The following is a 24,319-nucleotide window of genomic DNA, read 5'->3' on the forward strand; positions in this document are numbered from 1 at the left end:
TTTTTTTTTCCCCCATCACCAGGCTAACCCATCCCCCCACCCCCCTCCCCTCTAGAACCCTCAGTTTGTTTTTCAGAGTCCATAGTCTCTCATGGTTCGTCTCCCCCTCCGATTCCCCCTCTTCATTTTTCCCCTCCTGCTATCTTCTTCTTCTTTTTTTTTTAACATATAATGTATCATTTGTTTCAGAGGTACAGGTCTGTGATTCAGCAGTCTTACACAATTCACAGCGCTCACCATAGCACATACCCTCCTCAGTGTCTATCACCTGGTCACCCCATCCCTCCCACCCCCCACCACTCCAGCAGCCCTCAGTTTGTTTCCTGAGATTAAGAATTCCTCATATCAGTGAGGTCATATGATACATGTCTTTCTCTGATTGACTTATTTCGAGTTTTGTTAATTGTTTGCTTTGTTGTTTCCTTCCAGAAACTTTTTATTTTGATGTAGTCCCAGTAGTTTATCTTTTCTTTTGTTTCCCTTGCCTCAGGAGACCTATCTAGAAAAAAGGTTGCATTGGCTGATGTCAAAGAAGTTACTGTCTGTCTTCTCTTCTAGGATTTTTATGGTTTCAGGTCTCATATTTAGGTCTTTAATCCATTTTGAATTTATTTTTGTGTATGGTGTAAGAAGGTGGTCCAGTTTCATTCTTTTGTTGCCGTCCAGTTTTCCCAACAGCACCATTTGTTGAAGAGACTTTTTCCCATTAGATATTCTTTCCTGCTTTGTCAGAGATTAATTGACCATATATATAATTGTGGGTTTATTTCTGGGTTTTCTATTCTGTTCCATTGATCTATGTGTCTATTTTTATGGCAGTACCATACTGTTTTGATTACTACAACTTTATAATATAATTTGAAGTCTGGAATTGTGATGCCTCCAGCTTTGCTTTCTTTTTCAAGATTGCTTTGGCTATTTGGGGTCTTTTGTGGCTCCATACAAATTTTAGGACTTTTTGTTCTAGTTCTGTGAAAAATGCTGTTGGTATTTTGATTGCTTTGGGTAGTATAGACATTTTAACAGTATTCTTCCAATCCATGAGCATGGAACGTCTTTCCATTTCTTTGTGTCATCTTCATTTTCCTTCATCAGTGTTTTATAGTTTTCAGAGTACAGGTCTTTCACCTCTTTGGTTAGGTTTATTTCTAGGTATCTTATTTTTGGTGCAATCAAAAATGGAATTGTTTTCTTAATTTCTCTTTCTGCTGCTTCAATATTAGCATATAGAAATGCAGATTTCTCTGTATTAATTTTGTGTCCTTCAACTTTATTGAATTCATTACTTCTAATTGTTTTTTGGTGGAATTTTTAAGATTTTTCTGCGTATAGTGTCATGTCATTTGCAAATAGTTACAGTTTTACTTCCTCCAAACCAGTTTGGATGCCTTTTATATTTTTTTGTTGTCTGATTGCTGTGGCTAGGGCTTCCAGTACTGTGTTGAATAATAGTGGTGAGAGTGGGTATCCTTGTTTTGTTCTTGACCTTAGGGGAAGGGCTCTCAGTTTTTCCCCCATGATGTTAGCTGTGGGTTTTTCAGATATGGCCTTAATTATGTTGAGGTATGTTCCCTCTACACCTACTTTCTTGAGGGGTTTTTATCTTGAATGGATGTTGTACTTTGTCCAATGTTTTTTCTGTGTCTATTGAAATGGTCGTGTTTCTTATCCTTTTTCTTATTGATGTGATGTATCACATTGATTGACTTGTGAATATTGAGTCACATAGCACCCAGAAAAAAAAAAATCCTACTTGATTGTGGTGAATAATTTTTTTAATGTATTGTTGGATTCAGTTTGCTAGTATTTTGTTGAGGATTTTTGCATCTGTGTTCATGTTTTTTTTAAAGATTTATTTATTTTATTATAGAGAATGCATGCTTTTGAGTGGTGGGAGAGGCACAGGGAGAGAATCTTCAGGCAAACTCCCCGTTGAGTACAGAGCCAGACGTGGAGTTCCATCTCAGGATCACTGAGATCATGACCTGGGCTCAAACCAAGAGATAGATGCTGAAACCATTAGAGTCAGACGCTTAACCGACTGAGCCACCCAGGCACCCCCTGTCGTTCTCTTTTTTCGTAGTGTCTTTATCTGGTTTTGGTATCAGGGTAATGATGACCTCAGAGAATGAATTTGGAAGCTATCCTTCCTTTTCTATTTTTGGAATAGTTTGAGAATAGGTGTATTAACTTTCTAAAATGTTTGGTATAATTCGCCTGTGAAGCCATTTGGTCCTGGACTTTTGTTTGTTGGGAGTTTTTTTTATTACAATTCAGTATCTTTGCTGATAATCAGTATGTTCAAATTTTCTGTTTCTTTCTGTTTCAGTTTTGGTAGGTAATGTATTTTTAGGAATGTATCCATTTCTTCTTGGTTGCTCAATTTTTTGGCATATGGTTTTTCATAATATTCTTTTACAATTGTCTTTATGTGTTGTTTATTGTTATTTCTCTTCTCTTGTTTGTGATTTTATTTTATGTATGTGTTGTATGTATGTATTTATTTTAAGTAGGCTCAACACCCAATGTGGGGCTTGAAGTCACGACTCTGGGATCAAGAGTTGCATGTACTACCGATTGAACCAGCCAGGTGCCCCTTGTGATTTTATTTATTTGGGTTTTTTTCTCTTGTTTTCTTGATAAGTCTGATTAGAGGTTTATCAATTTTATTGATTTAAAGAATCAGCTGCTCATTTAATTGATCTGATCTGTTTTTTAGTTTCTATGTAATTTAATCTTTATTATTTCCTTCCTTTTGCTGGTTTTTTAGGTTTTGTTTGTTCTTTTTGTAGCTCCTTTAGGTGTAAGGTTAGGTTTATTTGAGATTTTCCTTGCTTCTTGAGATAGGTCTATATTGCTATAAGCTTCTTCCTAGAACCGCTTTTGCTGTGTCCCAGAGGTTTTGAACTGTTGTGTTTTCATTTGTTACCATGAACTTTTTAATTTCTTCTTTTATTTCCTTGTTGATCCATTCATTGTTTAGTTGCATATTCTTTAACCTCCATGTCTTTGTGCTCTTTCCAGATTTTTTCTTTTGGTTGACTTCAAGTTTCATAGCGTTCTGGTCAGAAAAGATGCTTACTATGACTTTGATCCTTTGGAATTTTTTGAGGCTTGTTTTGTGGTCTAGTATGTGATCTATTCTGGAGAATGTTCCATGTGCACTTGACAAGAATATGTATTCTGTTTTAGGATGGAATGTTTGGAATATCTCTTTTAAATCCCTCTTGTTCAGTGTGTCATTCAAGGCCATTGTTTCCTTGTTGATTTTCTTTTTTTTTTTTTAAGATTTTATTTATTTATTTGACAGAGAGAGACACAGTGAGAGAGGGAACACAAGCAGGGGGAGTGGGAGAGGGAGAAGCAGGCTTCCCACTGAGCGGGGAGCCCGATGCAGGGCTCCATCCCAGGACCCTGAGATCATGACCTGAGCTGAAGGCAGATGCTTAACGACTGAGCCACCCAGGCACCCCTTCTTGATTTTCTGTTTGGATGATTTGTCCATTGATGTAAGTGGAGTGTTAAAGTCCTCTTGGTATTATTATCCGTTAGTTCCTTTATTTCTGTTATTAACTGTTTCATGTATTTAGGTGCTCTTATGTTGGGTGCATAAATATTTATAATAGTTATATCTGCTTGTTGGCTTGTCCCCTTTATTATATAGTGTCATTCTTTGTCTCTTATTATAGTTTTTGTTTTGTTTTTTATCGAGAGAAAGAGCGAGAGATGGTGGGGGAGCAGAGGGAGAGAGAGAGAGTCTGACGCAGGGCTCAATGTCTCAACCCAGGGCTCTGTCTCTTAACCCTGAGATCATGACCTGAGCCAAAATGAAGAGTCAGACGCTTAACCATTTGAGCCACCCAGGCGCCCCTACAGTCTTTGTTTTAAAGTTTATTTTGTTTGCTACAAGTATTGCTACTCTAGTTTTCTTTTGACATCCATTTACATGATGAACGTTTCTCCGTCCCTTCACTTTAAAAAGTTATTTATTTATTTGAGAGAGTGGGTGCAGGGGGAAGGGGCAGAGGGAGATGGAGTGAGAGGGTTTTGTTTTGTTTTTTTAAGATTTTTATATATTTATTTGAGAGAAAGAGAGAGAGAGACCATGACCAGGGGAGAGGGGCAGAGGGAGAGGGAGAAGCAGATTCCCACTTAGTAGGGAACCCAACATGGGGCTCTATCCCAGAACCCCGAGATCATGACTTGAGCCAAAGGCAGATGCTTAACCAACTGAGCCACCCAGGCGCTCCTGGAGAGAGTCTTAAGGGACTCTGCGCTGAGTGCAGAGCCTGATGTGAGGCTTGATCTCACAACCCTGAGATCATGACCTGAGCCGAAACCAAGAGTTGGACACTTAACCAACTGCATCACCCAGGTGCCCCTCCATCCCTGCACTTCAAATATGCAGGTGTCTTGGGGCGCCTGGGTGGCTCAGTTGGTTAAGCGACTGCCTTCGGCTCAGGTCATGATCCTGGAGTCCCTGGATCGAGTCCCGCATCAGGCTCCCTGCTCGGCGGGGAGTCTGCTTCTCCCTCTGATCCTCCCCCTCTCATGTGCTCTCTGTCTCTCATTCTCTCTCTCTCAAATAAATAAATAAAATCTTTAAAAAAAAATATGCATGTGTCTTTAGGTTAAAATGAGTCCCTTGTACGAACCATGAGAGACAATGGACTCTGAAAAACAAACTGAGGGTTCTAGAGGGGAGGGCGTGGGAGCAGGGGTTAGCCTGGTGATGGGTATTAAAGAGGGCACGTTCTGCATGGAGCACTGGGTGTTATGCACAAACAGTGAATCATGGAACACTACATCTAAAACTAATGATGTAATGTATGGGGATTAACATAACAATAAAAAATTAAAAAAAAATGAATCCCTTGTAGGCAGCATATAGATGGATCTTGTTTTTTATCCATTCTGTCACCCTATGTCATTTGATTGGAGTGTTAAGTCCATTTACATTCAAAGTTGTTATTGATAGATACTATTTTTATTACCACTTTATTACTTGTGTTTCTCAAGATTTTTTCTGATCTTGTCTATCATGGTTTTCTGGTTTTCTTCAGTGATATATTTGGATTTCTTTCTTTGCATATTAACAGTTTTTGATTTGTGGTTACCGTTAGGTTTGTATATAACATCTTCTGCATATAGCAGTGTATATTAAGTTCATGATCATTTAAGTTTGAAGGCATTCTTTACTTCTCCCCATGTTTTAGGTGTATGGTGTCATATTTATGTCCTTTTATTTTGTGAGTTCCTTGACTGATTTTTTACAAAATGTTCATTTTTACTGCTTTTGTGTTTTCTAACTTCATACTGTCACTTTCAGTCTTTCCTTTTTACTCAAAGAGTTACCTTTAATATTTCTTGCAGGGCTACTTTACTGGTTATAAACTCCTTTAGTTTTTGTTTGTCTGGGAAACTCTTTATCTCTCCTTCTATTCTGAATTCTGGATATAGTATTCTTGGTTGCATATTTTTCCCATTCAGCACTTTGAAGATACTTGCCACTTCTTTCTGGCATGGAAAGTTTCTGCTTAAAAATCTGTTGATAGCCTTATGGGGTTTCCTTTGTATGTCAGTGTCTTCTTTTGGCTTCCTGCCTTTTTTTTTTTTTTTTAAGACTTATTTATTTATTTGAGAGAGAGTAAGTGAGTGCGTGAGCAGGAGGAGGGGCAGAGGGAGAGAGAGAGAGAATCTCCAGCAGACTCCACGCTGAGCCCGGAGCCTGACACGGGGCTGGATGCCAGCACCATGAGATTATGACCTGAGCCAAAATCCAGAGTCAGGTGCTCAACTCACTGAGCCACCCAGACACCCTTGGCTTGTTGCTTTTAATATTTTTTCTTTATTACTGTATTTTGCCATTTTATTTTTTTTAATATTTATTTATTTTGTCAGAGAGAGAAAGAGCTAGAAAGCATGAACAGGGGGAGCGGCAGGCAGAGGGAGAAGCAGGCTCCCCGCTGAGCAAGGATGCTGATGCAGAACTGGATCCCAGGACCGTGGGATCATGACCTGAGCCAAAGGCAGATGTTTAACCGACTGAGCCACCCAGGTGTCCCTGTATTTTGCCATTTTAATTATAATATATCTTGGTGTGGATATGTTTTTGTTGATTTTGTTGGGAGTTCTCTGTGCCCCTGGTTCTGGAAATCTGATTTCTTCCCCCAATTAGGGGAGTTTTTAGCTATTATTTCTTTAGATAAATTCTCTGCTCCCTTTTCTCTATGTTGTTGTTCTAGGATTCCTGTAATACGAATGTAACTATGTTTGAGGGAGTCACTGAGTTCCCTGTTTCTGTTCTTGTTTTGCATAATTATTTTTTCTCTTTTGTTAAGTTTGATTACTTTCTGTTACTCTGTCTTCTAGGTCATTAATTCATTCTTCTGCTTCTTCCAGCCTATTCATTCCATCAGATTCCATCAGGAATGTTTCTCATTTCATTTACTGAGACCTTTATCTCTGCTGTTATTACTTATCTCTGTGTTAATGGTCTCACTGATGTCCTCCATTCTTTTCTCAAGTCCAGTGAGTGTACTTTTATGATCATTGCTTTAAATTCTACAGCAGGCATGTTACTTATATCTGTTTCACTTAGATCTCTGGCTGTGTCATGTTCTTTCATTTAGGACAAATTCCACTCTCTTATTTCTCATTTTGTCTATGTCTCTGCCTGTTTCTCTGTGTTAGGAAGGTCAACTTTGTCTCCTGTTCTTGAGGGTAATGGCCTTATGAAGAAGAGGTCCTATAGTGCCCTGCACTGTGGTGTCCCCTGTTCCCCAGGGCCTGGTGCTTTCGAGTGTCTCCATTGTGTAGTGCATCCACTCTGCTGTTGTGTCATGGATGCTTTCCTTCAGGCCAGTTGTCTGCAGATGCTTTCTTTGTCTCTTGTGGGTAGTGTTTGGTCCCTGGCCTGAATGTGGCATGTTTTAACTAGGTATGCTCTGATCCGCTTGTGAAATGAGACCTGTTGCCACCACCACTGGAACTGAGGCCTGGCAAGACTCCTCAGTCGGGAGGCATGGTGTGGGCAGGGCTTTGGGTTGGTCTTCTGGGACTGAGGGAAGCATAACTGGGAAGGATGGTTCTTCTGGAGCACTAGGGTAGGGGGCTTGATATAAGCAAGCTAGGTGGTGAGTGTTGGTGCTGTACTGGTTCCTACAGGTGGCTTTCTATTTATGCTGAGGGGCTGGAGAAGGAAATGACACCAGCCAGTTTCTTTCTTCCTGGAGGGGTCACTCAGTGAATGCTGCCTGTCTGGGACAGGCGCTTCGATGAGCAAATAACTTCCCCACTGTGTGCACCCCACTGTGTTCCTCACTGTTTCTGTGCTGTATGTCCATGGGCTGTTTGCCTGCCTTCTCTCCCAAGAGCAGCCCTAATGCCCCTATGCCCTCTGGGCTCTATCCCTTCCCACCCTGCTGACCTTTAGAACTTTAGGCTTTAAGCCCACTGGTTGCAAGAACTCACAAAATTGGGCCCCTCTCAATTTCTTTCTTTCTTTTTTTTTTTTTTAAAGATTTTATTTATTTAACACAGAGAGAGAGCACACAAGCAGGCAGAGGGAGAAGCAGGGAGTCTGAGGCAGGGCTCAGTCCGAGGACCCTGGGATCATGACCTGAGCCTAAGGCAGATGCTTAATGACGGAGCCACCCAGGCACCCCCCCTCACTTTCTAAGTCAATTGCTATGAGGATGTCTTCCCTGTGTGGGCTCCCCTGTGTGATAGTCTGTTTCTCACCCTTTTGTACAACTGCTACTCCCTCCCCATCACAGAGACCATGATCTATTTCTCTCCCAAACTGCAACTACCTTTTTCTGTGTAACCTCTAATCTACCTTTGGTTGTGGACTTTGTTCTGCCAGTCTTCAGGTTGAGCTCTAGGATACTGAGGATGATTTGATAGTTAATCTAGTTTATTCATGGGGTAGGCAAACTGAGGGTCTTCCAACTCCTCCACTATCTTCCTTTTCCTGTGCTCTTGTTTTTTCTTCTTAAAGAATCTTTTGCCAAGTGGAAGTTTTTAATATTTCAACAGTGTTTTGTATTTTTCAGAGTATATGTTTAACACCTCTTTTGTTAAATCATTCCTAAGTATTATTTTTATACTATTATACTATTAATTTTTAATTAATTTTTTAGAAATTCCCTTTTGGATTGTTCTTTGCAAGTATGTGGAAATTCAGTTGAGTTTTGTGTTCTGCAACCTTGCCAATTCATTTTTTAGTTCTAATTGTTTTTTAGTGAATTTTTAAAGTTTTTCTGTATACAATATGGCTTCTGTAAATAGACTTAGTTTTACTTACTGGATGCTTTTTTTTTTTTTTAAGATTTTATTTATTTATTTGAGAGAGAGAGAATGAGAGAGAGCACATGAGAGGTGGAGGGTCAGAGGGAGAAGCAGACTCCCCGCCGAGCAGGGAGCCCAATGCGGGACTCGATCCCGGGACTCCAGGATCATGACCTGAGCCGAAGGCAGTTGCTTAACCAACTGAGCCACCCAGGCGCCCCGCTTTTTTTTTTTTAAGATTTATTTATTTAGAGAGCACGTGTGTGCATGTGGGTTGGGGGAGAGGGAGAGAGAGAATCTTAAGCATACTCCGTGCTGAGCAGGGAACTCCATGTGGGGCTCAGTCCCACAACCCTGAGATTATGGTCTGAGTAGAAATCAAGAGTTGGACACTTAACCAACTGAGCCATCCAGGCACCCCCTTACTGGATACTTTTTTATTTCTTTTCTAAGTTCACTGGCTAGACTGTCCAGTAGAATGTTGAATAGAACTGGTAGGAGTGGACATCTTTGTCTTGTTCCTGATCTTAGAGGGAAACTACACCATTAAGTATGGTGTTAGCTGTGGGTTTTCTGTAGATGCTCTTTATCTGGTTGAGGAAGTTCCCTTCTATTTCTGGTTAGTTGAATGCTTTTATTGTAAAAGTGTGTTGGATTTTTGTCAAATTATCTTTCTATCTATCATCTAAACAATATATTAAACTCAGCATCTATTCAGATGATTGTGTAGTTTTTCTTTATTAGCATGACATGTTAGCTCATTTTTGGATTTTAAACCAACTTTGCATTCCTGAGGTAAATCCCACTCTGCCATGATGTGTAATTCTTTTTATCTTTTTTGGGATTCCATTTGAGAGTATTTTTTTATGCTGTATATTTCTCTGTGGCTGTTTTTCAGTCTGGTTCCTCCTCCAGGGAAAATCTAAGTCAGAACTCTGAAGCTAGACTGAGGACAAAGGTGTGCTAATTTCTCCTGTTTTAGTAGTTGAACCAGTGGGGGTGGGGGAGTTAGAAACTGTACCCTGAGATCTTCTCAGCTTGTCTTCTCATGCCTAGGACCTCCATTTGTGAGTGTATTGGGGCATACTGATTCAGGCCCCAGTATTCTCAGTATGCTGCACCCAAGGGTGGAGCCTTGGGTCTGGATGGAAGAAAGGTATCCTCCTACTTGATCACATTTACCTGACCTTAGTGTCAGCATCTGTTAGCTAGGGGCAGGAGGAGAAATCCTGATGTTTTACCCGCCTGGAAATAAGCCCTTCTTTTGGGAGGCCTATGTTCTTGGCTGTGCCAGTCTAGAGTGGAATTTCTGTATCACTGAATTGGGAGGGGAAGAAAGAGCAAGTAGTCCTTGTTTAAGTACCTCAGACTCACTGTTTTTACCAGATTTTAGCACATTTTCTTGATGACTGTTTTAAAAATAATTTTTACTGGTGTCAATGGAGCAGGTCTGCAGAGTTCCAAGCTGGGAACAAGGTAATAGTGGGTTGCCTGGTTGGCTCAGTTGGTAGAGCATGTGACTCGATCTCAGGGTTTTGGGTTCGAGCTCCACACTGGGCATAGAGCTTACTTAAATAAGTAAATAAAATTTTTTTAATTAAAAATAAAAGAAGGTAATAGTGTTTTTTGATAGGAGAGACTTTGAAAACTTTGGTAGGAGGTAATGCCCTCTTTCTGAAATATCATTTTAAGAAAATATTTTAAGATTTTATTTATTTGAGATAGAGAGGGAGCATGAGCAGGGGGAAGGGCAGAGAGAGAAGGAGAAGCAGACTCCCCAGTGAGCAGGGAGCCTGATGCAGGTCTCCATCCCAAGACCCTGAGATTATGACCTAAGCCAAAGGTAGACGCTTAACTGACTGAGCCACCCAGGTGCCCCAAGAAAATAATATTTAATCATATGTAGTAATTTGATCATTTTTTCTTTTTTTTTAAACCTTAAAATGTGGTGTTTGAAGCTATAATTTCTTCTGCTTACAATGGTTCTCAGATTTTCTATTTTAAAAATTAAATGTTGCCAACCTTAGTATTTTTAAAAGGTAGTTTGAACATGAACACTACCCATACATGTGATAATGACAAAAGTCTTTTCCTCATTTTTGTATTGAGAAATATATCCCATCTTATTTCACAGCAGAAAGCTATGCACTACTGTTATAAAATTCATTGAGGTGTGGCAAATAATTTTAATTGTCCCTACTCTGTAGGAATGATGAATTTTGTATATTCTTAGGTCTGGAGAAAATGATGTGGAATACAACAACATGGAATTAGAAGAGGGAGAACTTATGGAAGATGCAGCTGCTGCAGGACCACCAGGTATAGAGGACAAGATGCATCAGCTTGCATCTTCTCTTTCCTCTTCTCTGACTGTATCATATTTTATTTTATGGCAGCCACTGCTCTACATGGCCCGTGGTATTGGAAGTGCTATATAGTGTGTGTGTGTGTGTGTGTGTGTGTACACATATCTTAGAGTGTATTTGAAATAGTAATAATAGCTAACATTTGGTAAGTGTTCTTATGTACCAGGCATTGGGCAAAAGCACTTCAGGTGTACCTTATCTCATTAACTTACAACATTCTGTGAGATAGATTTTAATATTGCCTGCTTTTTATAGCTATACAAATTGGTAGAGAAATTAAGCACCTTGCTATCATTCACAATTAGTAAATGAAATTTACTAAATTTAGGGATTAGAGTTTTGGGTTTGTCTGAATCCAAAGCTCATGGTCTTCTCTACAATCATACACTATCCTTTTAGGATATATAAGTCTTGTTTGTATATCTAATTTGACTATAGAATAATCTGAATAGATTCATGGAATGTGACTTACAAAGGACCTTTTGTTTTTTTAAAGATTTATTTATTTGAGAGTGTATTTGCATATTCGTGCAGGGGGAGGGAGCAGAGGGAGAGGGAGAAAATCCCAAGCAGACTTCCTGCTGATCACAGAGTTCGATGTGCGGCCCAATCCCAATGATCCTGAGATCATGACCTGAGCTGAAATCAAGAGTCAGCTGTTTAACCAGCTGAGCCTCCCAGGTGCCCCATAGAGGACCTTTTGAGAGCATAAGTTGAGCTCTCAAACTTGGGATTTAATTGCCTAGGTCTCATAAGTAGTTGTTGGTAGAGCCAGACTAGAACTTCACATCATTTTTTTCTTGTATTGCTTTTTTGGTTTTTTGTTGTTTTTTGTTTTTTTTTTTTGCCAGACCACACTGCTCCTGCTCCTCTTGGGATGAAGTGACTCAAATAGTGTGTGTTTCTTTTGTGTTCTTGGACCTATTTTTTGTTGTTGTTTTGTTTTTTAAGATTTATTTATTTGACAGAGCAAGCACAAGTAGGGGGAGCAGCAGGCAGTGGGGAGTGGGAGAGGGAGAAGCAGGCTCCCCACTGAGCAGGGAGCCCGATGTGGGGCTCCATCCCAGGACCTGGGACCATGACCCAAGCCAAAGGCAGACACCCAGCGCCTGAGCCACCCAGGCGCCCCATGGACCTGTTTAATCTTGGTTAGAAGAATTATAAGCTAGCTCTGTACTGCTTCTGCTTTATTGATGTTGCCCTTGATACAAACACTGGCATATTCTATAGCATGTTTTAGCACCTCTTAAACATTAGTCTTCAGCATTTCAACTTCCACCCATGCTTTGTACTCTTCCTACTCCTCACTTTATTCTAGGTGATCTCATTTATGCCTGTATTTCAATTCTATCTATATACTGATTACTCTCCAAGTTCTATCTCTAGCCTTTATTTTTCTCATGACTTCCAGACCCATGTAGCAGTCTGGTTTTTTGGTTTTGTTTTTGTTTTTTTTAAGATTTTATTTGACAGAGAGAGACACAGAAAGAGAGGGAACACAAGCAGGGGGAATGGGAGAGGGAGAAGCAGGCTTCCCACTGAGCAGGGAGCCCAATGCGGGCTCCATCCCAGGACCCTGAGATCATCACCCAAGACGAAGGCAGACACTTAAGGACTGAGCCACCCAGGCACCCCAGCAGTCAGGTTTTGATGTTATCAGACTCAGCATCTTACAAACAGAAATCATTATCTTTGTATGCCATCCTGCCTGTCAGTAATAGCTCATCATCTTAGTGATTGATAGTGTTATACATCTTCATCTTTTCCCCTCACTCAGACTCTGCCTTTTAATACATTACCCAAATCTGTTGATTCTGCCTCCTAAACAGTGCATGAATTCATTTGTTACTTCCCATTCCTTTGCCATTCCTAGTCTAGGCCACTGTCTTTCAAAACAGCCTCCCGGGCGCCTGGGTGGCTCAGTCGTTAAGCGTCTGCCTTCGGCTCAGGTCATAATCCCAGGGTCCTGGGATCGAGTCCCACATCGGGCTCCCTGCTCAGCGGGAAGCCTGCTTCTCCCTCTCCCACTCCCCCTGCTTGTATTCCTGCTCTTGCTGTCTCTGTCAAATAAATAAATAAAATCTTTAAAAAAACAAAACAAAACAAAAAAAACAGCCTCCCATCTGGGTTCCTTGTATCCATTATTGTTCCCTTCCATTCTGTTTCCCACAGCATGAGTTCAGGATGAGTTGGGTTTTTTCCTTCAAATTTATATCTGATCATGTCACTCCTCTACTTTAAAACTCTTTATTGGATTCCATTCACTTAAGGAATGGTACAGAAGGCCTTTCATATGGTGGCTCCTACTCACTTCTTTAGCCTTACCTCTCTCGCACTCACCTGTGTCATTTTTTAGCCCAGAGGAAAGAAATGTGCTTCCCCTCAAATGTGCTTCCTAACATGTCCCTTCTATCTTCTCATGCTGGGTGTAGTCAACTCCTATTTTTTCTTCACTTTGGTTGTATTTTATTCCTGGAAGCCCTCCTCAACTGTGTGCTCTGTGTATCTTTTTCTGCTCTCTCAAGTTAACCTATTAGAATATATATTAAACAATATTGTAATTACTTATTTAGCTGCCTATTTTCCCTTTTATCACTGAGCTCCATGAAGCTCTGTGCAAAGAAATAATATGCATCTTAATTTTGTATCCCTGGCATTTAACACAATATAATAAGGGATCATTTAATATTTTTCAGATAAATATTGAATGAATACACTTTATTTATTTATTTTTTTAAGATTTTATTTGTCAGAGAGAATGAGAGAGAGAAGAGAGAGCACAAGCAGGGGGAGTGGCAGGCAGAGGCAGAGGGAGAAGCAGGTTCCCTGCTAAGCAGGGAGCCTGATGTAGGGCTCTATCCCAGGACCCGAGGTTCATGACCTGAGCCAAAGGCAGTTACTTAACCAACTGAGCCACCCAAGCGCCCTGAATACACTTTATTTTACTAAGTGTTGAGTGTAGTTTTCAGAGTTTTAAATAGCATAGAAAAATTCGGAAGCTATCTTGGTATAAAATGGAAGATGGGTGTACTGAGTCAAGGTTACTGAATATTTTTCAAACTTGCAGGTATTTTTTCTTCATTAAATCTATCATTTCCTCTCTTAAACTGTATTATAGGGAAATTATAATATGAAACATTTTTACACATACTGGGTAGTGGATAAACAAAATGTTAATTTTTTCAATTTCTTCATTCATCCACCAGATATTTACTGGCTACTTAACTGGAACTGTATACTGTTTTACTTTCCAAAGCTACAGTATTGAATAAAAAGACATCTCTGTTCTCATGATGCTTATGTTCTGTAATTCCAAAATTGTAATTTATTAGTTCAGTAGTTTTTGAGGACCTATTATAATCCAGACACTAAATTGTGTGTGCTGAGGATACAGTAGTGAATCATACCCTGTTAATTTTTATTACTTGCTTTTGGGAATTTTAAATATTTGTAGACATTTGTTGAATGCCTATATCAAGATTTCTGGAAAATACAATGAAAAAGACTTACTCTTAAGTAATTTATAATCTAAAGGTGAATTAATGTATGAACAGATAGCTAAGATATGTAAGACAGTACACATACAAAAGAATTGCAAATTTCTTTAGATATCGCCTTCTCAGGAGGTGGAACATAACTCCCTTACCCCTAAAGGCTATGCTTAGTGACTTGCTTCCATTATAATACAGTCTAGAAAGGGAAAAAGTAACTTTATACCAGAGAAACCTGGTAAACATTATTTTAGCCAGGTTATCAGATTTAACATCATCCATGTTGTCATGTTGATAGCAGGTACCCTTGATATGATGTGTTGAGAATGGTACTTTACATCTATGGTGTTATCCTCCCAAAACCCATAAACACAATCTAACCATGAGAAAAACACCACGTGAATCCCAGTTGAGGGACATCTTACAAAATATCTGACCAGTACTTTTCAAAACTGTCAAGGTCATCAAAAGCAAGAAAATTCTAAGGAACTGCCCCAGACGAGAGGAACATAAGGAGAAATGATGTAATTTGATGGTCTGGATGGGACCATGGGTCACAAGTACATTAGGGAAAGATTAATGAAATCTGAATAAAGTACAGAATTTATTAGTTAATGATAACATACCAATATTCATTAGTTGTGATAAATGTACCATAGTGATGAAAGCTGTTGACAGTGGTAAAGTGGATCATGGGATTTATAGGAATGCTCTGAATTATCTTTGCACCTTTTCTATAAACCTAAAACTTGTAAAATGAAAAGTTTTAAAATATATAAAGAAGAAAATAAAAGCTGAATTAAGGGTGAGGTGGGGCTGAGTGTGGAATGATTTATTGTTATATGTTAATTATGGAAGGTCCATTTCAAGCCTGTTGTGATTCATATTTCAGAACCATACTATCATCTAAGAATTATGTCAATTAAGATGTTAAGTTGTCCATTAAGTAGAAGATCTTTCTTACACAGAACCTAGGTATGAAGTAAAATAATATTTACTTAATTTCATTGTATAGGTTATTTTAAATAAGGCTATAGCTTGAAATAATTATTTAATGATTCAGGTTCCTCTTCCCTCAAGAATTGCTTAGTTTATTCAGTTATTTTGGCTTAGTTACAAGAAAAACTTATGCTTAAAATTATGTGCTGAAAAAGTATCATTCTAAATAAAAAGTATTCTTTTTTAAGATTTTGACAGAGAAAGAGAGTGCGTGCGTGCGCGCACAGCAGGGGGAGAGGCAGGGAGAGGGAGAAGCACGCTGTGAGCTGAGCAGGGAGCCCGATGCGGGTCTCTATCCCAGAACCCTGGGAGCATGACCTGAGCCGAAGGCACATGCTTAACCAACTGAGCCACCCAGGTGCCTGCAAAAAGTATCATTCTAATCTAGAACATTAGCTAGTTGAATCAACTGAATAGGAAACATCTGTTTTATATTTGCCTCACATGTGTGATTTATGAAACCTAATACTTGATAACTAAAAGATTCTAGCAATATTCTAGCACTTGTAAATTGACAGTGTGTAGGTTATTACAACATTTGTTACTTATTTCGGGTTAAGGATTTTTTTTAAGATTTTATCTATCTATCTATCTATCTATCTATCTATCTATCTATCTATCTATCTATCAGAGAGAGACAGCACAAGCAGGGGGAGTGGCAGGCAGAAGGAGAAGCAGGCTCTCCGCTGAGCAGGGAGCCTGATGCGGGACTCAATCCCAGGAGCCTGGCATCATGACCTGAGCCGAAGGCAGACACTTAACTGACTGAGCCACCTGGGCATCCCCAGGTTAAGAATTTTTAAGGTTACTTGTTCCAGTAATGTTTAAAGAATGCCCAGTAGGTATCAGGCATTGTGTTGTTCACTAGGATTATGAGATGAATGAGCATCATCTCCAAAATGAGAATGTAGCATTAGTCATTACAGAACTTTGTGATTATAGATGTAAATACAGGGTGACACCAAAAATAGAACAGCTTGTTAGGAATGGATGAAAGGCTTTAGAAAGGGAGTGATGCTTGATTTTGTTCTTGAAAGAAGAGCTAAGAGTTCATTAGAGTTGCAGGGAAATAATGAGATAAGAGAGCAAAGGCATTCCAGGGAAAAGATGCAGCACTGTTCTTTTAGGAAACTTCAAATAGTTGAGACTTTAGATGGGGCAGGCCAATGTGAGATTGGTAAGCAAGAAGCAAAATCAGGTAATGGAAAGTCTCATTTGCTAGGCTAAGGATTTTGGACTTTATTCTGTGGAACCATTAAAGGTCTTTAAAAGAAACATTGGTCAGATTTGGTTACATAGTGGAAGATGAATCAAAAGACAAGATCAGTTAGAAAACTACTGAAATGTTTCAGGAGGGAGAATTATGAGGGCCTAAGCTAAGGCAATAGCAGTAGGGGTGGAGATGAAATTTGTTGAAAGATGTTAAAGAATTTATAGGACTTGGGAATCTAACTGGATGGGATGGATTTGGTGGATATATGGGGATGATTCCTTAAGGTTTCTAGGTTAGGCTGTGCACTTACATAAGATAGTCTAGGAGCAGAACATAATATATTCAGTTTGATCAGTGTTGATTTTAAGAGACCTGTGGGACAATCATGTGTTGATCTCTAGACCCGTAATATCTAACTGCTTAGAAGATCTCAGGTGTATAGTCTGTTCTAGAAAGATGCATTGATTTTTTCTTTTAAAAAAACATAACTTTTATTAATCAGAGTAAATTAAAAATTTCTAAAACTTTCCATAGTATATAAAGAACTTCTGTAAATCAATAAGAAAAAGATAAGACTACCTCCTAGGAAAAAAAGAGGGACAAAAGACTGGAATAGACACTTCACAGAAGAGGCTATCCAGATGGCCAGTGCACATTTTAAAAAGTACTCAAACTCTTTTATCAGAGAAATGGAAGTTGATGATGTGTCCCAGTGTGGATCTCTTGAGTTTATTTATCTTACATAGAGTTTGTTGAGCTGAGCTTTTTGGATGTGTTAGATTAACATTTTTCATCATACGTTGGAAATTTTCAACCATTTTTCTTTCGTCTGTACTCTTTGCTCTTCTGTGACTTCCGTTATATATATGTTGGTACATTTGATGAGATCCCACAGATCTCTGAGGCTCATTTTTCTTTATTTTTTTTGGGAAATGCCAAATAAAAATCCAATAAAATACCATTGCATACCCATTGTAGCAGCTAATATATAAAAATATTTTTTAAGGGGCGCCTGGTGGCTCAGTTGTTAGGCGTCTGCCTTCAGCTCAGGTCATGATCCCGGGGTCCTGGGATGGAGCCCCGCATCAGGCTCCCTGCTCCGCGGGAAGCCTGCTTCTCCCTCTCCCACTCCCCCTGCTTGTGTTCCCTCTCTTGCTGTGTCTCTGTCAAATAAATGAATAAAATCTTTAAAAATATATATATATTTTTTAAACTGGCAATACTAAATGTTGCAAGCATATAGAGAGATGGAAACTCTCATACCTTGCCAGTATGTAATTTATAACAATGTAATTTATAACAAATGTAAATTATAACAAAAGATGGGAAAAAGCTGGTTTAGGACTAGACTGTGTAGGACCTTGAATGCATGCTACTGCATACAGGCACTATGATAAAATGAAGAACTTGGGTAGATCAGTGTAACATTTTAGCAGGGGCTTGGCTCAGGAGGCAAGGAACTTGTCACTGTTGATTTGCTTTTTTATGAGGTGTTTTATATTGTTTTCATGTGACCTTCAAGAGCAGTTAATCTACTTAGAATTTCAGTAGCCTTATTCTTAGCAGCTAAAAACTAGAAGCAACCTAAATTCTTTCCACATAGAATAAAGAAAGAAATGGGGATATATTCATATACTGGGATGCCACACAGCAAGAATGAAAATGAATAAACTGCTACATACATCAGTATAGATGAATCTCCTGAACATAATGTTGAACAAAGAAGCAGGATATTAGAGCACATACTGTATCATTTCATTTATATAAAGTTCAAAAACAGGCAAAATTATGGTTTAACTCAGGATGAAGGTTACCTTTGGAGAGGAAGGTTAGTGAGCAATTTCAGGAGACATGGGGGGATTTGGGAGCACCATTAATTTGTGAGCATTTATTAGGCCGTACACTTTTTATGAGACAGAAAGACCTACACAACACACCCAGAACAATGCAATATCACCTCTGAGAAAGGGAAACTGAAATAGATGCTCAAGTCTTTGATGCCTTTGGATAGTGAGTAGGAAGGTTGGGAACATGGGAGGGAGGGAGTAGCCAAAGGGCATAAACCACAAAAGAAAGGAATTTTTGTTTTGGTGAAGGCCTAGAAGAGCATTGAGAAATTGAAGAGTGCTAGTGTTAAATGGGTCCACTTATTGTGGAAAAATGGGCAACTTCTATTTCTAAAGAAGAACCAGATATCAGGGCAGTAGATAGAGTACACAGGGCTACTGAGTAACTTATTACCCAATTAGAACCACCTGGGCAGCTTTTTTTTTTTTTTTTTTTTTTTAAGGAAAAGATCCTAGGTCCCACTCCCGTAATCTTACTCAGGCATTTGTGGTAGAGCTAGCAATCTGTAATGTTTAAAACTCCTCTCAAATGCAGCCTATTTGGAAACTTCCTAGTAAAGGAAAAGGGTTAAGACCGTTTCAAGGTGGAGAGGGGATAGTTTTCTGCTGTTTTTTTTTTTTTTTTTTTTAAAGGTTCAGCTTTTTCTTGAACACGTTACAGAGGTTTAGTCAGACCAAAGCCCATGTCATCATCAGATTTCCTCAGATTCTTCTTTCTTTGCTTCCACTTTCTTTTTTTTCTTCTATCCACAACTATATTTTATTCCTGTTGCAGATAGTTTTTTGTTGGTTTTGTTTTGTTTTTTATTCCAGTTCTTTGCTTCTACTTTCTTTTCCTCAGCTGGGGCAGCAGGGATAGAGGGGCCAGGACCTCCTCCTGGTGTCCTGGTGTCCACCAGCCCCTGCATTTCAAATGAGGTTCCTGATACTAACTTTGGCCTGGGCCTTTGCAAACAAGCCTGGCCAGAAAGGTTCAACATTTATACCAGCTGCTTTAATGAGGACATTGATCTTATCCTCTACGGCTGTTACCTCATCATCGTTGCAGGATGAGTGCTAAGTAGATGCAGGTGAGCTCCTGAGCTGGCGGCCGTGGTGCAGGTGAATGCTGAGTGTTGCTGCCAGGCACGATGCTAGTCACCAAATGAAATGAGAGCCTCACTCCAACGCCTTCCTTGGATGCACTGAGCACCTTTGTAGCAGTTGAGGAAAAGGAGAGTTTTCTGCTGTTTTTTTAAAAGGAGTTGCAGGGGGGTGTACTGAGTCTGGAAAGAAAAATTTGCAGTAGGATGGTATCCTTAGAAGAGGAAGAGGAAGAAGTTGGAAAAGGTGAGGATGTGAATATAGATGAAACACATATAAGTAAATAATTGGCTTGAAGCTTCTGAATAATTGGAATTTTTCTCCTAAGTTACTTCCTTTTAGATCTTTTTGAAACATTCATGAATAGTCAGAACCTGATTATTTTGTGTTATTTTTATATTATCTATTTTAAGACTTTGTTGCATGTAACATTTTTAAATTTTAGGTTTCTTTAGAATACATTTAAATAGTTTTATTGAGGGAGATCAGTTTAACCACCATTTCCATACCTAATATTTGGTAGGTGTTGTACTAGGCACTAGAGAAAAGTCAAACGGTTTCTTTAGCTTAAGGAGCTTAGTCCAGTGTAGGTGATGCAGATATGACATTGCTCATCAGTGTCTATCTGTCCATCAGTCATTAACAAGTTTCAGTCTGAAAACTCCTCGAGAAAATTACTGTTTTGGTGTCTAGTTCCTTGGGATTTATGATATCATGGGGATTTGTCTTTCTTTCAAGACGACTGGGTTATAGGACATATTCTCCTTTTCTTCTCCCTCATCCCCCTGATTGCATATATTGTGTATGCTACTGCCTTTTGATTTCTAGGGCTAAGGATGGGGTTGAGGGTTCCTCCTGAATTCTGGATGGTAATGAGGCCAGAGCTTAGTCACTACGCTTGTGTTCACCTCTCTGGCAATCTGGTTTCTCCTTTCTGCTTCTCATCATGTTGACACACCAACTCCTAAAAGATAGGTCCATAGACAAGTATTCAAACAACACTAACCAATTTACTTTTTCTTTTAATTGAATTTGTGCAAACTTGTAGCATGCATTTTCTACATCTCTGTTTCTTTTGCAGGTAGTAACCATGGCTATGTGGGTGCCAGTAGCAGAATGTCAAGAAGAGCACATTTATGCTCTGCTGCTACCAGTAGTTTATTAGACATTGATCCGTTAATTTTAATACATTTGTTGGACCTTAAGGACCGGAATAGTATGGAAAATTTGTGGGGCTTACAGCCTCGCCCACCTGCTTCACTTTTGCAACCCACAGGTAAAATATTAACAATAATTTCACTTTTTTCTGTGATTCTTGAGAACAACTCTTGATTTTAATCCAAGTGTCTCATTTAAGTGTTGGAACACAGGACATTTCTGTAGCAAATTGATTTTTCATTATATGTCATAAAATTGACATATTAATCATTTTTTGGTCATTGTTCAGTGGTGTTTTGTGCAATAATGTCTTAATGCCTGTTACAATGTTTGTATATGATTTGACATTTAGATTGTGTCTGATTCACAGTTTGATTTGTATGAAGCACAGTTGTCCTCTTTGTGAAAACTTAGAGTTTTTCATGAATTCCCTGACTTCTAAGTGGAACTGTGTCTAAATGGAATATAGAAAAAGATGGTTTCATGCTTTGATGTTCTGTAGTCTAAAAATGCATACCAATTAGCATCAGTGTTTTATTTGCAAAGGTTATTTGTTAGAAATTATATCTGTGTCACTGTAATATGGTGTATATACACACACATTAGATGTATAGTCAAACCTGGATTTTTTGAAACTCTTAGGCATAGTCATTTTGAACAGCTAAGGATTTACCTTTAAATGCCACATTTTAAAAACGATTTTTTAGAAAACTTTCTAATATATACTCAATTTTTTCCTACCTTCTTAAATAATAGTATTACACAAATCAAGTATCAGTGATTTAGAATAGTGATTTTGATGCTTCTTTAAAGCAGCAAAACTCATTTTTTGAAGTCTGAGGTAGAGCTTCAGTGTAGAAAACACAGAGCTGCTCTAGTGGGGGTGGTGATTTCAGAGCCTGGATTATTTAGGCCTCTTCTTTCTAAGGTATACTTCCTGGAAGTCTGGGTCCTTAATTTGAAAGGCTGTCTTCAGTAATGTTATGAAATACTTGCCTTTTATCTGTGATCCAAGTACATTTTGTATTTGTACTTTTATAAAATTTATCACATTGTATATAATTTACATTATTCTTAGGTATTTTTATTGTAGAAAATTTGGAAAATACAGAAAATTACAAAGAAAAGAAAAATTACACATGGTTCTTGTGATCAACAAAGAAATAGCCTTTTTTTTTTAAGATTTTATTTTTCGTAATCTTTACACCAAACATGGGGCTCAAACTCACAACCCTGAGATTAGGAGTCACATGCTCTACCAACTGAGCCAACCAGGCAGCCCAAGAAATAGCTTAAAAAAAAAGTTAACACCTTGACAAAGGTTTTGCTTAAATTATAACCTGTGTTATTTACAAAGATAGTGAAACGGACAAGTTTTGGTTCTGTAGGTGGATGTGTACATTGGTTTAACCTTTTTGAAGGAATTTTTTTTTTTTTTTTTTTTTTTTTTTTAAGTAAAGGAAAAGAAAGTGCATGTGCATGCAAGTGGGGGCAGAGCAGAGGGAGAGGGCGAGAATCTCAAGTAGATTCCACGTCCAGCATGGAGCCTGATGTGGGGCTCATTCTCATAACCCTGAGATAATGACCTGAGCCGAAATCAAGTCAGACGCAGCTGAGCGACTGAGGCGCCCCTGAAGGAAATTTTTGCACTAGGTTTAAAATACCTCTGTCCTTTAATCCCGTAACTTTACTTCTAGGAGTATATCCCAAAGAGAAAACAGTCAGAGTTGTTTGAAAATATCCAGCAATACAGTTATGTCTAAAAAATTCTAGTTTAGGGGCACCTGGATGGCTCAGTCGTTAAGCATCTGCCTTTGGCTCAGGTCGTGACCCCGGAGTCTTGGGATCAAGCCCCGCATCAGGCTGCCCGCTCAGCGGGAAGCCTGCTTCTCCCACTCCTACTCCCCCTGCTTGTGTTCCCTCTCTAGCTGTCTCTCTCTCTCTCTGTCAAGTAAAAAATCTTTAATAAAAAAAAAAAATTCTAGTTTAGCCATGCATATTTTATAGATGGGTAAAATCATGTTTTTGAAAAATATTCAATGTCATTGGAAAAATGAATGCAAACTGTAAACAGAATATCTCAGTTATCCAAAAATTAGTTTTCTTAATCCAGGTGTTCAAAATGCTGGTGACAAGGAAGGGAGGGGGAATAGTAGAGAGGAAGAGCAAGTCTTTAAACATCTTGAGTTTGACATGCCAGTGGGATATCAAAGTGGAGATGCTTAATAGATAGCTAAAAATTAAGAACTGGAATATATACAATTATTTGCCTAGAGGTGATACTGGATAATTAAAACTAAGGGAGTAAGATTGTAGAAGAGAGAGTTTTAAGAAAATTTTAATGAGAAAGGGGCCAGGGACATGATTTTGATGAATGTCTGTTTTTACTGAGTGTGTGAAAGATGAACCAGATCAAAGAGCCTTTGGAAGGGAGAGAAACCAAGAAAATGGAGTCATGGAAACCAACTGAAGATAACATATCTTTTTTTTTTTTTTAATTATTTATTTATTTATTTGACAGAGAGAGAGAGATAGCGAGAGCAGGAACACAAGCAGAGGGAGTGGGAGAGGGAGAAGCAGGCTTCCTGCCGAGCAAGGAGCCCAATGTGGGACTCGATCCCAGGACCCTGGGATCATGACCTGAGCCGAAGGCAGACGCTTAATGACTGAGCCACCCAGGCGCCCTGAAGATAACATATCTGTGAGAGAATATTAAAAGCTAATGTTGCAGAAAGATCCAGCCTTCTTTTTATTAAAATGCTTGCTTGGGCTTCAATGTTTATTTTGGTTCTTTGTTTATTCTTTCCTTCTCAATCTGTATACCTTTCATTTTATTTTTCTTATCTTATTGCATTAGCTAAGACTTCCAGTACAGTTTGAAAAGGAGTGATGAAAGGGGACATCTTTGCCTTGTTCCTGATCATGGTGGGAAAGCTTCAAGGTTTTTACCATTAAGTATGATGTTAGCTATAGGTTTCTCATAGCTATTCTTTATCAAGTTGAAGATGTTTTCCTCCATTCCTAGTTTACTAAGAGTTTTTTTTTCTTTTAATTCATGAATGGATATTAGATTTTGTCAAATGCTTTTTCTCATCTATTGATATGATATGATGGATTACATTTATTGATTTTTGAATGTCAAACCAGCCTTGCATACTTGGGATAAATCCCACTTAGTTGTGGTATATAATTCTTTTTATACCTGGTTAGATTCAATTTGCTAATATTTTGCTGAGGATTTTAATATCTCTGTTCATGAGAGATACTGGTCTGTAGTTTTCCTGTAATATCTTTGCTTTTGATACTAGAATAATGCCTTGTAGATTGAGTTTGGAAGTACTGCCTCTACTTCTGTTATTGGAGATAATAGAAAGTGGATATAGGCCTCTTCATACTGTCGATTTCTTCTTCACTTTTTGGCAGGTTGTCTTTCAAGGTATTGGTCCATTACATCTAGGTTATCAGAAATTTGTTGGCATAGAGTTGTTCATAGTATTCCTTTATTTTCCTCTAATTCTTTTTTTCAATACATATTGAGTGAACCTTTTATGTATCAGACTCACTGCAAGTTCATGTTCTTAACCACCCTACTGTAAAAAGGAGTATTTTAAGAGGCATCAGGGTATGAATGACGGATGATATAGTTGAACCAGATTTTATGGTACATGTAGTAGTAAGCAGAAATAGAAAGTCAGGTAAGGTTATTCTGTGGAAGGTGTTGCATGCTAGCCTGAGGAATGATGCATAGTGGGCATTGGGGAGCCATTGTTGCAGTTTAGGAGTGGTTTGATTCAAGCTGCTTTTAGAAAGCTGGCAGTGCCCAGAAAACTATCAGAAATGGAAGTTTAAGGAGGGTATTATTGTGGAAGT

At 38.7% G+C, this 24,319-nt stretch overlaps 1 protein-coding gene across 4 annotated transcripts in view; it reads left to right on the forward strand.

Annotated features, from left to right (window-relative positions):
- The window catches only part of TRIM37 (tripartite motif containing 37), a 178,125-nt gene that overhangs the window by 110,387 nt on the left and 43,419 nt on the right, over positions 1-24,319 (forward strand). For all 4 annotated transcript variants that reach the window (XM_035026727.1, XM_035026726.1, XM_035026729.1 and 1 more), the window contains 2 exons: positions 10,526-10,611; positions 20,373-20,567. In XM_035026727.1, the coding sequence (XP_034882618.1) occupies positions 10,526-10,611; positions 20,373-20,567 (281 nt within the window). The remainder of the gene's footprint in view (positions 1-10,525; positions 10,612-20,372; positions 20,568-24,319) is intronic.

The sequence above is a fragment of the Mirounga leonina genome, unplaced genomic scaffold (assembly GCF_011800145.1).
Source record: "Mirounga leonina isolate KUSES-001 unplaced genomic scaffold, KU_Mleo_1.0 Mir_200, whole genome shotgun sequence".
NCBI lineage: Eukaryota > Metazoa > Chordata > Mammalia > Carnivora > Phocidae > Mirounga > Mirounga leonina.